At 38.5% G+C, this 15,900-nt stretch overlaps 1 protein-coding gene across 1 annotated transcript in view; it reads right to left on the reverse strand.

Moving 5' to 3' along the window:
• ARHGAP15 (Rho GTPase activating protein 15) overlaps positions 1-15,900 on the reverse strand; it is a 320,771-nt gene that overhangs the window by 264,313 nt on the left and 40,558 nt on the right. The window contains exons 4-6 of the mRNA XM_038142951.1: positions 9,292-9,366; positions 6,001-6,062; positions 4,595-4,682 (exon numbers count right to left, since the gene is read on the reverse strand). Of these exons, the coding sequence (XP_037998879.1) occupies positions 4,595-4,682; positions 6,001-6,062; positions 9,292-9,366 (225 nt within the window). The remainder of the gene's footprint in view (positions 1-4,594; positions 4,683-6,000; positions 6,063-9,291; positions 9,367-15,900) is intronic.

Here is a 15,900-nt window from a genome sequence, read left to right on the forward strand (position 1 = left end):
GGATAGTCTGAGTTGGAAAATACTTTAACAAAGAGGGGCAGCTTTATTCCACCAGCAGAAAGAGTTGAGAAATTCTGGAAACACATTATGAGATTAAAAGAAGAGACTAACATGTAGACAAAGAAACAGAAATAGTTTTTTTGATAGTGAACATTACTGGGCTACAAAATATTTTCCTCAGGAAAATTGCCATGGAACACTGAAGGGAGAAAAAAACCAAAAGCCTAGAGAGGTGTTGCAGGAAGATGGAATAGTGAATCTCTAATTTATTGTATACAAATATATGCAACAGCAGAAGCTGGACCCTTCTGTGCACCCAGTGAACACACAGTGTAATTTTGCTGCTGTTGCAGTACTCTGGAGTTTGTTTACAGCTCTGATTTTGTAATAAGCAGAAGAAAAGTACAAGCATGTGCGTGTCCCTCTCCAGAAAGGATGGGATGCAGGATTGTGTGGGAAAGATGAACAGGCTTCTGCTATGTGCAATAATTACTTGAGTCAGTCTCCTTCTCTGGGGGAAATAAACATGAATTGAGCAACCTGGTCTAGTGGAAGGTTTCCCTCCCCACAGCAGGGGAGTAGAACAAAATGATCTTTAAGGTCCCTTCCAACCCAAACTCTGTGATTCTATGAAGACTTATCCTTTGGAGAATTTATCAGTTCTGACCACAATGTGTCTATGAACTGATGAATATGGCATAAAATGTGAAGCTTCTGATGAAAACTTCATGCTAAATCATTCACAGAATGACTAGGTTGGAAGAGACCTTCAAGATCATCAAGTCCAACTCATGCCCCAACACCTCAACCTAAATATCTTTTTTTAAACACATCCAGGGATGGTGACTCCACCACCTCCCTGGGCAGGCCATTCCTTTATCACTCTTTATCATTCCTTTATCACTTTATCACAGAACTTTATCACTCTTTCCATTAAAAAAAAAAAAAAAAAGCTTTTTCCTAATAGCCAACCTAAATTTCCCTTTGTGCAGCTTGAGACTGTGTCCTCTGGTTCTGTCAGTGCTGCCTGGAGAAAGAGACCAACCCCACCTGAGCACAGCCACCTTTCAGGGAGTTGCAGAGAGTGATAAGCTCACCTCTGAGTCTCCTTTTCTCCAGGCTGAGCACCCCCAGCTCCCTTTTCAGATCCACTGAAACTGCCCATCACTCTTCTGCTGCGCACCTGGGGAGCACCCACTGAAATCCATCAGAACTCCAGAAAATGTACAAGGAAATTCATTTTGGCCTAAACATTTCCCTGCTACAGAGCTGGCTCCCCAGGTTATGCAACACCCAGAGACCCTGGGAGAGAGCAAGTTAAGGTGACTGGGAAGCCTGAGCTCTCCACGTCCTTGCTTTGTGCTCTGCAGTCAGAGCAATTATGTTATATCAATGTTGTTGCAGGGGGTTATGCTGTAAATTGATACAAGTGTCTGCTAAGATGAAATCTTCCTAAACATGAATATGGATTTCAGCAGCATTTTCACTCACTAAATTACTCTGCAGATGGGCTAATAACCTGAGGTTAAAATAACCTCCATTGAATAAACTATCTGAGGGAATAAACTGACTACATTTTCTTGGTCAGAAAGACCAACTGATGGTAGAATTAAATGCTGGTAAGGAAGAATGGAGCTGTGATTCATTTAGATCACAGTGTCCTTAGTTTAAAATAAAGAGCTAGTCAAACTCAGAAGAATGGTTAAACAAAAAAAACAAAAACAAAAACAAACAAACAAAAGAAAAGTGTATTAAAGCTAGGACCACAAAAATCAAGGCAGCAGCGAAAGCTAATGATTTAGCTACATGGGATGCAAACTTGCATTTTCAGTAGTATTTGTAAACAATCTCATTTTCTGAATCTCTCCTCTGTGTGCTTTAATTGCTGTGCTCTATTACTACCAATAACTCCAGATTTTGTCATCAACTTCACCAGAAAGCAAAGCAATGGATCCCAGTCCTCTCCATGCAAAGCAACTGCAAAGTTGCCACAGTGAGTCCTGCACCTACAGTCGTACACAGGAACAGCAAAACCTTTCAGGTATTGCCAGTTCCTTGATTAAAACATTACTAAAGATTTAGACAAATAGAATTTTAGATCACCTCTAAATGCTATTTAGTCCCATTGTCATGAAAAGAGATATCAGAGGTGCTCTCATTTCTCTCTCTCCTGCTGCCTTTGATCTGTGAAATATCATTCCTCTTTTAATGATGCTGTCTTAGTCTAAATTTTTGCACCAAGTACAGTATTTGATAATTAATAAATTAATATCTTTAGAATACAAAGGAACTTTAATCTTTTTGTTAAGTCACATATTTTCCTGCTAACAATAAAAATGTTTTGTTATAATTCAAACTATCATGGATGAACACAGCTTCTCTTACGTTATTTAATTAATGGTTGAGTTCCCCCTTTTCCAAAGTAAACAAAAACTGGAAAAGTAAAATCAGTAAACAAATGGCTTCTAATGAATCTTTTTTTTTGTATTAGTCCCTTTCCAGTATCAAAATTATATCTGGTTAAGTGGTTTACAAAGGAAATAAGCACTGCATTTACTTTATCAGATGAGATAAGCATGGCAGTTTTGCTTTTTTTGACATGCAAAATTTGAGTTTAAGAAATTGAGTTATAAGATTATGAACACTGACAGATCTTGCTAAACTGTTTATTTACTGTTGCATTTAAGTTTTATACAACAGACATAAAATGTAATTTTAAGAGATTTTTCTCACCTAGTGAACATTGAGTTCATAGCCCCAACGTTCAAATCTAGCATGGAATAAAACAAACAAAAAAACTCCCTTTTTTTGACCTCCCCAGAATGCAAAAAACACAGGTTCAATATGTCTGTGTTCTTCCTAACACAGGAGATTTTATCTCACTGATAAAATGAGCACTGGCATTGACTGAGGCTTCAGGGAACCTCTCAGAAGGTCCCATTTCATAACCCACCATCACTTTTTTAGGTAAACCATTTGAGATCTGGGCCAAAAACCCCATTCTCCGGGCTGGACTAGTTTAGTATCCAAATCCCTAAAGAGCAAATGAGGATTTTAACCATGTTGAGGAGTCTCAGAGCAAAATCAAGCCTCCAATGTATTAAATTTCCACCGGTTCATTTATCTCCTGAAATTTGGGTAAGGACTTGCAAAGAGAGGGAAGAGGTAGCAGATAGAGGTGTAAGACACTTAGTAAATTATAAGAATAGTTCTAATAAGTTCACTTTGGACATTTTTCTTTTTCTTAATAACATAAAAATCAACTTAAAAAAAACTAGGTGATTCCGGAAAAGATAATTGAAGCTTTTCTGATTTCATGCTGCAGGGAAGTTGTATTTTCCAGCTGGACTTGCACAAACACAAGCAGGAAGTGCCAGATTTCACCCTTTATTTATTTGTATTGTTCCATATCTTAGTTCTGGGGGTCTTTTCCTACAAAGCTCAAAAAATGTAAGGCATGAAAAGGTGCTCTTCAAGGCTGATTTTATGACAGGTGGCATTGATAGATCTAGGGTTTATAGAAGAATGGTTTGCATCACCTGCCACAGGAAAAATAACTTATTGTTTGTGACTCCTGCCAAAGAGAGCACCTTTGCGGCCACCCATCAAGCCAACGAGATTTGGCAGGTTCGATCAGGCCTTGAGAGCCTTTCACAACAGAGCTTTGTCAAACCCGTCCCTTCACTGCCCACAGTGTCACAGAGCCACCAAATTTCCCTCCTTTTGCCCACGCTGAGGTTTGGCTGTGCCCAGCACCGAGGGGACGCGTGCCGCTACCGCTCGAGCAGCGGAGCTGTCACGTGTCCCCACACAGAGATCAGTAGCCTTTCCTTGGGGCACAATAAAAAGGTACTGCAAATTTCACTTTGTAGTAACTACAGGCTACAGAAATTGCATTAGCTGCATTAGATGGAGTCGTAGAAATATTCAGGAAGGTTAGCGAGATATGGTGGATGTCACATTTATACTGCGATAAAAAATCACTTTGCTAACTTATAATGTTTTCTGCTTTGGTAACACCCTATATTAAGGTGCCGCTTATAAATAATTTATTATTATTTATTAATGTATAAACCACTTTATAGGATGGTAGATAACAACTTAAATTCATGTATTAAAGATGCACATGCATGGTTTAATACAATTTACGCCTCACAATATCCTTTGCAACAGATTCTCATCGCATCATCTGTTCAGCATTTATTACTAATGCATTTTATAACATACTTTATAATACATTATTTGAGGAAGTAGCTGCATTTAGTGATCATTTTCATAAATAAGAATAAAGCATTTATAAGTGGCACCTTAATTTAAAGTGTTACCTTCCCATTACTGGGTAGTCACTCACCATTTGTCTCACTTTGCAATTACTCTCGAAATGCACCTCTTAATAAAGGACACACTGTGTCCTATTTCTTCACATGCACAACATCTGATTAAGAGTTTATCAAGGCATTTTTCCTTCAGCTGCTTTCAAACCTTTGAAGTCGCCAGCTCAGTCTAAATTTGTCCTCTGTAAACACCAAACTTTTTTTTATATTGAAATAATAGTTTCCAGGAGACTGAGGATATTGGATGGTTGATTGCCTACCAGGTTGACCAGCGCCGGCTGCTTGGAATCTTTGTAGAATTCCATTTTCCGAGCAGTAAGAACAATCCAGGAGGAGGACCAATTTTTCCTTACAAAGAATATTAAAAAAAACACAAGAAAAAAAAAAAAAAGAAATCTGTGAGCCATTCGAGCAGAAGGTAAAATATATTTCATTTCTAGACATGGCTTTTAATTATTAAAACATAATAGATATTAATATATATATATATGTCAGAAACAAAAATGGTCTAAAGTCAACATTGTCAACAAACTTCCATCAACACTGATGGAGCTGCACCACCCTAATTACACCCAAATGTAACCTATCAAAGCTTGAAGGGCTTCTTTCCCCTCATTCACATTTTGAAGCCCATTTGCGTTTCTTTTTTGCCATGGTGTCAAATGAAAACAGTGGGATTATTCACACATGCTCAAAGTTCACAAGAAGAGGACTCCAAAATAGCTGGTGCCCTTCTGGTACCTAATACTTAAAATAAAACTGAGAAGGAAAAATGTTCATCTGACTACACAGAGCTCAGTAACAGGTCTATTTTGAAAGGTCCCAAATGCTGTCTCCTTTCCCTAAATTAAAAGTTTACACAAGTGCAAGAAGATAGGAACAACATCTGAGCAAGGTTTGAGTAACCATTGAACATCAGGAGTTCATGATACAGCCCTAGAGAACTGACAAACTGCTGGGGCCAGAAGTAAAAATATACATGGACATGTGAAAGAATGACCCCTGATACAGAAAAACATGAATACTCAACTCAGAGGAAAATGCTATTATATATGTTATCTATAACAGGTTTCAAACCGCTACATGATCATAAATCAGATCTGATAAAAAGCTATTTTTAGATCAACAGCTCAAGTTTAGCTTTTGAATTAAGAGGTCATAACATCTGATATTTACAGGAAAGCTCATAAACCCACTATTGATCTGCTTCACATGGCGCATATGAGTTGTCTATTGGTAGGCACCACTTCAGACCTCCATTATTTTTTCTTTCCATTTAAAAGAGGTCTTGTAAGTGCACAAAGGTGTAAGTGGTCAGCGTGCTATGTGCAGATTTAAATAAACTTTCCTATGAGTTGGATAGGCTGGATGAATATGGATGACCAAGGGACTCAATGGTAATATATCCTGTAATACATCTTAAATCTGGTACCAATTTATGCCAAATGACGCCAGTTATGGATAGAATGGGGCATTCACAGCTTCTCTGGGCAACCTGTGCCAGGGCCTCACCTCCCTCAAGGGCAAGAATTTCTTCCTAATATCCCATCCGACCCTGCTCTCTGTCAGTTTGAAGCCATTTCCCCTTTTCCTGTCATCCCAGGCCCTTGTCCAAGTCCAGGTCTCTTGGATCCCCTTTAGGCTCTGTCACACTCCCATGTTATACCTTAATTTCTTGCCTCCATCTGCTATTTTTGCTTTTAGAAGATATCCTTCCTTCTTCACTACCTGCAAGAAAGGAAAAAAAGAAGGTCAAAACCGTATTATTTATTGAGCTGAATAAAACCACTTAATACATGCATAGGAGTCTGCATCCAGATTCTCTAGTGTGGGGGATCTTACCACTAATTCTCAGTTTAATCACCTCTTTTTTCTAATATGTTCCATTCTTTTGAATATTTGCAAACAATATTCAAACAACTACTACCCAAAATTAACCACAATAAAAAACCAATAAAGTTTTATTTTACTTTATTTTATTCTATTTTTTTACAATAAATTTATGTAAGTGTGGGCAAAGTTTCTAGTTACGAGTAAAAGAAAATTTTAAATGCATTGCAGGTAAATTATGTTAAAATATAATTTTATATATTGTGTTTCATTGCTAGCTGTGAGGGGCACAGCACACTGAGGATTCTATATGGGAATGCGACAGTTGATTTTGGGGTTCCAACACCATGCTTGAGTTTTGATGTATCAGAAGCAAGACCTAGGCTTGCTCTTTATTTTTTCTTTAATTTCAGTTTGTGGTCCTATATCTCTCTGAACACCTTCCTTAAACCAGAACCCCTTGCAGACCCTTGGCTCTCTGATCAGCTGAAATACTCCATTTTACAGCTGGGAGAGGGGTTATTCTTGTCCATATAAATTTATATTAAAAAGCTAAAAACCAAAAAAATAAAAATGACTGTTTTTCAGCCAAACCCAATGACTTTCCATCTCATCAGGTCTCATCAACTAAGGATGTCTCAACTGTGTCAGTAATGGGAAAAAGAAACAAAACTGTGATTAAGAGTGAGTCTGGTTTTGCTTTCAAACACTACTGAGCCACAGCCCGACTTGGATATTAGAAACTCCACATGGTCTTTGTAGTAAATTGCATCACAAGGCAATTTCATAACAATTTCAATAGAATTTTGCTGTCTGCAAAGCCATTAAATAGCAATAAAACATGCTTTAAGAGGCAATATAAGGATTTTTAAATCAAACATGTCTGTTATTTTGACTATACAAAACAGCATTATTTTAACAGTGTAGCATTTTTCACAATTTCCTCAGATTTTGGCTGTGGTTGATATACAGCATGTAATGACATATATACAGTGAAGATATCTGTTTGTACCTATGGAAAGGCCTGCAGGCCCATGGACAGTGATTTAAGTGGCATTCTCAAGCTGGTACAGGAGGATCAGCGCGTGCTTCATCTGCAATTTGTACTTATCTCATGTAAATTCCTGTCATGCATATCATTACCACAGAAAACCAGAGAGAAAGTGTGCAGGGATTATTGTGCAGAGTTATGTCATTATTTATCTAGTGATGGATGGGTGAACTAGCAGAGCTAAAATAAGGTTTAATCCCCATCTCCACCTACTTCTTCATTTCCCCCCCCCCCCTTACTTTACATTTTTGATATTTTTCTTCCCCTTCTAATGCTTCTTTCTTGTGGTATAAAAACTTCTGGTCATTGTCCAGGCCCAGAGATGCCAAACATCATATGAGAAAAGTTATTATTTTTAATATTTCTATCCATCTGGAAACAGAAACTGGGAGGAGCATTGGCTAACCCTTCAAGCTGCTGACTGCTTCTCTAAGTCAGACCCAAAGTCTCATGTTTTCAAAGTTTACCAACCACCTTCCCAAACTGCTATCTTCACCAATCCAGGACTAAAGGAAAATATTATTTTTCAACATCAGATGTGAATCACCTTTGTTGTCAGTCTTGGGAAGTTAAGAACTGGATGTGCTTCCAGATGAAAATGTTACTCCTCAGTCATATTTTCCTTATAATTGTCTTCAGCCAGGATATCAAATCCACTAACAAATATTGGGTATATAAAATATCCTGACTTAAATTACATAGCTCAAATCCACCATTTGCTATAAATTAAATGGCTCAAAACCGAACAGTAAAAAACTACAAGAGCTGCAGTTAATATGAGCCTTCTCAGTGCTAAGAAAACTCCTTTCACACACATTGCTTTAATTGAATTAGTACAGATGCTGTACTTAAAATTAGCATGGCCTCCTCTAATTGATAACGTGCAGAGTTTTCTCTGTAATTCATATAAAGCACATGCATGGAATTATGAAAGAACTATCACAAAGTAAAAAAAAAATATATATCTAGGATGAGCCCAGTATTTTTGTTTGGGGTGCTGCGTTCCCCTTGTTTAACATCTGTTAATATCCCATTTTCTATGCTACTTTTTTTCCAAGAAAACACTTCTAGGACAGCTCGGGATCAACTTGCAATACTTCTGCAAATGGATGATATTGGATTGAAAAGAACTCCAAATATATCTTAATGATACATTCTGTTTCTGTCTCAATAAATATCATCATCTGTTGTTAAGCTGCTGCCCTTCCTGCACCTTTTCAAAATGTGGAAGGTTGATAAAATGACCCAAAATGCCCTGAAGAACTAGCATAGAAACAGGAAAATGGAATTATTTTGTGGAGTTTCTGTTGATTTGTTTTTAAACTGTTTTTAGAAGAATAGTGCAGATGAGAGTACATAGTGTAAATATCTGAGTTTCTAAATAAGAAATAAAAATACTGTCATTGTCATGGACTAATATTGTTAGAAAATATAAGGCAACATAATTATCACTGTATCACATCCAGGCTTTATAATTTTCTTGAGTGGAATTCAAACCTTCTGAACTTACCTAATTCTGAAAAGTTTGTGTAAGTAACAGTACTGCTGATACCAAACTTTAAGTGCTGTATTACTTAAAGTGCTTTCTTTATTACTTAAAGTACTAAAGTGCTTTCTGTATTACTTAAAGTGCTTTCTACATGAATATTTGCATATTCATTTTATTTTAGCAGAAAAATATCTGTTTCTCATTCCCCCTAGATTCTTCTAATGTCAAGAATTTATTGTTTTTAATTTCATTATAATATTTCTTATACAAATGAATACTAATATTAAAAACACCTTAATAAGGGCAAAGAGAGGACAAAGATTTCATCACATTCCTTTATGCCAAATATTAACACAGATGAAACCTCAGTCAAGTACAAAAGAATTAACAGCAAGGTCAAGCCATCTAAATGACTTTACACCTTCTAAAATTATTCTTTCCATTGATTAATCAAAGTCCCTCATATCCCTTAACGTCTTGAGGCATCCAAATCCTCACGTATTCATTCTTCACTAAAGCAAGTGCAACATTTACATTATCAATAAATAACCAGAGTTATTTATCAGCTCTACAGAGCAATTTCTTACCGTGGGGTCCTGGGTACTGATGATGTCTGCAAACGTCAAATTGTGCTGGGAAAGATTTCTTCTGTGACGGTTTATCTGAAAAAGAAGAATAAATATTTGCATTCAGCCAGGATTCAAACACATGCAGGTAAAGATGGACCAACACATTTAATTACAGGGCACACACAGTGTCCATTGGGTAGAGGTTTGGGGTTTTTTCTGGTGTTCCTCTGAGCCCTGGGTATTTAAAATGTACAGCTGATATACTCTGGTATAAAACTCTGGTATAAATGTGTTTCTTTTTGGTGACACACAGGCAAATTTACCTAAAAATTAATCAGCTGAAAATAACAACTTAAATTATAGGGTGGTTTTTTTTTCTCATTAGGAACCTCAAAAATGGTTTAACTGCTTAGGTGCTCTTAAACCTACTTTAGAGAAATAGGAAAGCTGCTGATTGTAACTTCAAGGCCACAAAAAGCAAGTTAATGAAGAAACCAGAAAACAATTGGGCACAAGCACACAAAAATCCAGCAAGTTTAAACTGCTTTAAAGGCTGTTTCTAAAGTCTCCATGATTGAAAGATTACAGCATTACTGGACTCTGACTCTACAATTGCTCCCAAATACTGAGTCCTTGACTTCCTCCAATTCTCCCTTTTCTTTGAGGAACACAATGTAATCAAGTGTGACTTAATTATGAAAAACTATTGCTTTATACCAGAAACTATTAAAACAAAAGTTACTTCGCAAATCAAGCACTTGGCAGAGCTCAACAGCATTTAACTTCCTTGAAAATTCTGCAACTAAGAACAGATCACTCAAAAGTGCGTGCAAATGTGTGTGTGTGTGTGTGTATATACATACACATATATACATAAAACTTTTACTGTTTAAATTCAGTATCAATCAAAAAATATATAATTACGAGCTGAAATCCTGTAAAATTTGTGATTATTTCCTCCTTTAGCTCAAGTCACAAAGCAAACAACAAAATACAGTCTCCACTAGTTTCCACTGTATTCATCATAATGCATTCTCTTTTCCCCTATTAAAAGAGAGTTAACCAAAAGTCATAATATATTCTGTTTATATTCAAGTGTCTGAATACAGAAAATGTTCTTAATTAATCCAGAGGGCCACGCTCAAAAAACAGTTAAACATATTATGATCCCATATTTTTTCTCCACACATTGCTTTCATGTTTATTTGTAAGCACTAAGGTTTTTAAGCCTTGAAATCTATATCCTAGATATTGCTCTACTCTCCTAGTCAGAGCTAATGAGCTTAATGAATTACCAGTTCTAAATTTAATACAAACATTTCAAAGAAAGAGATAAAACATCCTTCACAATTCAAAAGTTTCTCTGACCTATTTATGAAGAATATCACTTAACAATTTCATTAAGGGTGAGTAACAGCTGGTGACATGGCTGTGTCCTAAAGTGTTTTTCTCTCTTAATATTCTGCATCTTAAGCAATCGAGCTTTCATAAGAAATACTTTAGTTAGTGGCAGTCCCTCCTTTGGGGAGAAAAAAAATGTCAGACCACATTTTCTGTATTTTGCAATCTTGTTTTCAGGAGTGTCATGTTCCTGTTTTATTAGCATGTAGGGTAAACAAGAATGATTTGCTGATGCTATTGAGAGAACTTCTAAGATTACAGTCCTTCTATTTAGATTTTGGATGGGGCTTAATATTAATGCAGGCAGAGACATGTATATAAATTCAAAATAAATTAATTCCATTTATCTTTTGCTTTATCTTTACTGTTAGACAACTCTGAAGGTTCTATAGTGCCTGAGACATATAGCTAAACTATTCAGGTCTAGATCACAGGAACTCTTTCTTACCCAGATCCCCCACATCCTAATTATTCCTTAACATACAAGAGAGCGCCTTGCCCGGTGATGACTTCTCAAATATATTCTTCACTCATCCAAATTAAATAACAAGGCACCCCACCACTCCACAGTGCCTGCTTTAACATTCAGCTGCTCTCTCCAGGAGCCCCACGTGGCTGTTGGGGGCCCTGTGTGCAACTTTGTGAAGTGTGGAGCACCGAGCTGAGCTCTCGGCCGCTCTCTGGTTCAGTGATCAGAGCATTTGCAAAGGAAATGCTCATGTTTGATACTCGCTAAAAAAGAATTTATCTGGAGCCCTAAATCTATCCACAACAGAAGGAAGAAATGAGTAAAAACTCCTTTTTGAAGGCCTAGCAAATTATTGGGGTGGCCTAATTAAAGGACACTATTCAAGATTTCCAGGAAATATGAAGCAACTAAGGAAAATAAAATTTCAGGTGTGGATGGTACTATGTCCTTTAAAAAACTTCTTTGCGTATGCAAAGAAGAAATGTTAGGGAAAACTCCATGAAGGCAAGGAAAAGAGTGAGCTTCTTGCACAATTATTTAATTTATACTTTTACTAAAAAGGTGTTTATTTTTGGTAGCCTGCTAATGTGCAATCTCATGCAAAGAAAGTCCTGAAGCTCCAAAGTCTGAACCTACTTACAGATATACAACCAAAATCCACAATTATGTAAACTAAGATCCAGCTCTTCTGGAGAAAGATCCCAAATATTTGGCTCACAAGAGGAATTAATGGAAACTTCAATAAAGTTCTTACTGATTTCTACCAGCCTTTTGGTTTAGAAATAGAACTTCAAAGAAAATTAATCAAAACTACTTGAAAAAGAAATAGTATCATCAGAGGAAATATATTCTTTCATACTGATTTGATAAAATTCCAGCAGGGCTGATAGAAATTTGGTCTTAAATATATTTTACAAATACCAGTGAATGGGTTAGTTACATCACGTCCCTTAAGATAAATCCAGTTGAAAGTTAAAATGTTCTCAGCAGAACCTGGGTGACAGCAGTCAAGATGGCCATGCTTCAATATACTCACGATTTTTACTGAAGTACCAAAATATTCAAAGGGAGGTGTAGGCTCTGTTATTTTCATTCTTTCATTCAGCTTTTAATAAATAGACCATAAGGGAGAGAGGTTTAGAATTTTTTCTTCCTCCATACCTCCATTTGATTACCCTAATAAACTCAAGAAAAACCTAAATAATGTCTGTCACAAGTCCTCTACCTCACCTCCCAGGGTATGATGAAAGGCAGAGATTTACAGGAGAAGTTCGTGAGATCCCTTTTTGGGAAAGGCAGCTTATCAGCAGTTTTCTGATTTGATGAACATTCTTCAGTCAGCAACAATGTCACCTGCAGCACTAAAAATCCACTCTGCGAGCGCTTGCAAGTCTGTGGGCAAGTCTGGTTTTGTTAAATTCAGCCTGAGCTGCCCCCCCCTTCCCTTAGCTAAAGGGGATCCATCTCCTACCAGAGTTATTTCAGCATCTAAGCACTAATCCGTCATCATCCTTCCCACAAAGGCAAAGCCTCCACTCCGTGTGCCTGGTACCCCAGTGTGAAGAGACAACCATCTGACAGCTGCTGTTTGAACGGGGAGGTAAAACACAGGAACCTGATGTTTCATTTAATTTCTCCCTGTGTTCCCGTTTGTTCTTTAAATTCTTCCTCTTTTTCTGGAGATTCATCATGGCTAAGTCAGCACTACTCTCTTCACACAGTGTGGCATTGATTTAAAAAGAATCTTGGAGGATCCATTTGTTTTTTATTTCCCATTACAGGCATATTTCTAACCTAATTCATCTCGTCTACGAGAAGCAGCAGACTTCTTTTTGATTTCAACCAAACCTAACAAAACCAGCCAGCATTACTCAAAATGCTGCTCCAGTGCAAAGTACAGACAATTAATTATTTCCTGAAATGTCATTCTGAATTCACTTGTATCCCTAAGTAATTAAGATAATCGTATGACCTTTCTAGGTGGCTTTCAAGATTGTCAAGTAAGTTATTCACCACAGATTATTTATCCACAAACACCACCTACAAGTAGCCTGGGAAAACCATGGTTTTCTCAAACATGCAGCACCTGGTCCAACAGAGCTCTGCTTTGGATGGGAAACCCTAAACTGGCATCTACCTGCTGTTTTCTCCATCATTCACAGTACTGCTCTGCCAAGGAGATGGTTCTCATGGAGGGTTTGATAGATTTCTACCAAAGCCCTTTCATGCTGTTCATGGTTTGACCTTTCTTTTCAGGGCTCTAACTGTTGTTTTGTTTCATCCTGCCGACACTGCAACCATGTATGTGGAGATTCCTTTATAAATAACCAAAAAAAAAGAGAGAAATCCCCTACTGTTGAGCCCTACTGCTGCCTGATGCTCTGCTCTGGACCCAATCCAGCAAAGCACTCTGCAGTGGCCTTAAGTGTTTTTCTGGATCAGGGCCAGAACACTCCATTCTTTACAGGATCGAACTTACTGGTGGCAGCTTGAAAGTTTTGCAATAAAAGTACGAACTAGTCACATAAACTTTTGTGGAAACCATTCCCTCAACAGAGAAGGAGGGGTGACACCTGATTTAGTGATGTCTGTGGTCATTTCGTTCCCAGTCACTCCCAAACTGCAGTGACAGCTCATAATCACTTAGATAAGGAAACTTTAAAATGTATTGTAGCATTTCTTAATGGCCACGTCTCTTGAAAGACACCTATGCAATGGCAATGGCAAGGAGAATCCTGTAACATTTCACTCACTGCCATGCTCAAAGTGACTTGTTTTCAAGATCCAATCTTGGGCAGTATGGCAAGTCCATCGTTATCTACAGAAATTATTTGGAAACAGCTGAGCTATGATATGATTTCATGTCAGCTGTGAAAGGCACTGAGGAAATCCCACAGGCCTCCCCACTCAGAGATGCCCCTTAGTCATTTTCAAGGGCATTTCATGACACAAAAATAGTGAGAGCCTTCAAAGTGACAGAGGGCAAGGTTAGATTATAGGTCAGGAAGAAATCCTTCTCTCACCCAAGGGAGGTGAGGCCCTGGCACAGGGTGCCCAGAGAAGCTGTGGTTGCCCCATTTCTGGAAGCATCCAAGGCTAGGCTGGACATGACTTGGAGCAACCTGGGGTAGTGGAAGGTGTCCCAGCCCATGGCAGAGGGTGGCACTGGTTGGCATATAAGCCACACATTATTCTATGACTCTATTCAATTCTATTCATTTTGGTTCAGCAGATAAGGAATTTTTGTCCATTATCAAGAAGCAGAGGATGCCAAGAAACAGCGTGAACTCTCCCATTCCTCCGCCACACTGCTGCAGATGCTCCCTGTTCATTTGAGCTGTGCCATCTCTCAGCAGAAGACCCCTTCCAGCCCTGGGGAAAGCTCCACATCCCAGGGGGCTCCCTGTCCGCAGCCACTGGCACTCCTGCCTTTCTCTGGAGCTCTCGTATCATCTTCCTGAGGATTACACTAGAACCACATGGTTCGTGATTTCTTTTCCCCCTTCCTTGTCTCAAAGAGGTTTCTTCAGGAAAAAAGGTAACAAGACTAAAGGCAGTATAATATGATATTAAGTCTCGCTGCCTTTTTTCCAAGGCTTGCAGCAGAGAGAGAAACACAAAATGCAGTTTCAGTCCTGCCCCCACCAGCCCAGATTTGCTCCTCACCCTCCATCCCCAGGCTCCCGAAAACTCATTACCGCGCAGGTGACCGAACGCCTTGCTCAGGAATAGGAACTTGCATGGATGGAGCTTTTGTGTGCTGGCTACAGACCAGATAATCTCTCCATGCATCATTTAATAAGAAAACCACTTCACAGTCCTCACAGGCCTACGTTACATATGACATGCTCTCAGCAGAATCTGCAGCCTGAAATCGGCAGGGGGAAGAGAAAAAGCAGCAAGCAGGACTGTGCTGCCTTCGCCCTGCGCGCCTCCCTTTGAGCACACTGCCCTCTACACTCAGCTCACTTCTCCAGAGCCTCTGAAAATAATGATAATGGTTTTGCTTCCCTTGACCTCTTGCTCCCTTATAAATCAGAATCCTATAGACCTTTCCCACAGTGCAGGGGTCCTCCTTTGTATCCGAGCCTGTGAAGGTGGGTATTTTTTATCAAGGCAATATAACCACGTGGGCGTGCTGCTCCCTGGCTTCAGGACTTGCTGTAGATGAGCACCACGGTGCCTCTGCTGGGGGAGTATCTCCATTTATCTTCAATCATGAAAGAAGAGCAAAATAATTACTCAGATCCTAGTTTAAATTTCAGCCCAGTGTTAAGATGAGCTCATTCTCTGTGATCAGAGAATCATTAATCACAAGTATGATTACAAAGCAGAGCCTGTTTGAACCAATGGTGCCTTCTTTGCCCAAATTATTGGAGGGGTGCTCTAAATTTGGGGTATTCAGTTTGGGCTAATATTTTCAGTCCAAGAATTAGTCTTCCCTGGTACTTTTCTCCATTAATGGCTTGCTGTTTCCCAGGAGCAGATTTTTCCCTAGAGTGGGAGCCCTTTTGTTCCTCTCTAGTCACTCAAATGGCCTTTGAAATTTGTCCAATTGATCCTTGCTTTGAGGGAGTCCCAGCTGATGTAGTTGGCTTCATTTTTAGCATTTTCAGGAGTAGGAGAAATGCCAAAAGCCTATGTAGAAGAAGAGACAGCTACAAAAGGTTCTTACCACCCATATGTGTTCAAGAAATCCTAGGGCTGCTCTAAATTTGACTGTGGGTCACTCGGATTCGTGTACCTGGGGATCCAAC

The sequence above is a fragment of the Motacilla alba genome, chromosome 7 (genome assembly GCF_015832195.1).
Source record: "Motacilla alba alba isolate MOTALB_02 chromosome 7, Motacilla_alba_V1.0_pri, whole genome shotgun sequence".
NCBI lineage: Eukaryota > Metazoa > Chordata > Aves > Passeriformes > Motacillidae > Motacilla > Motacilla alba.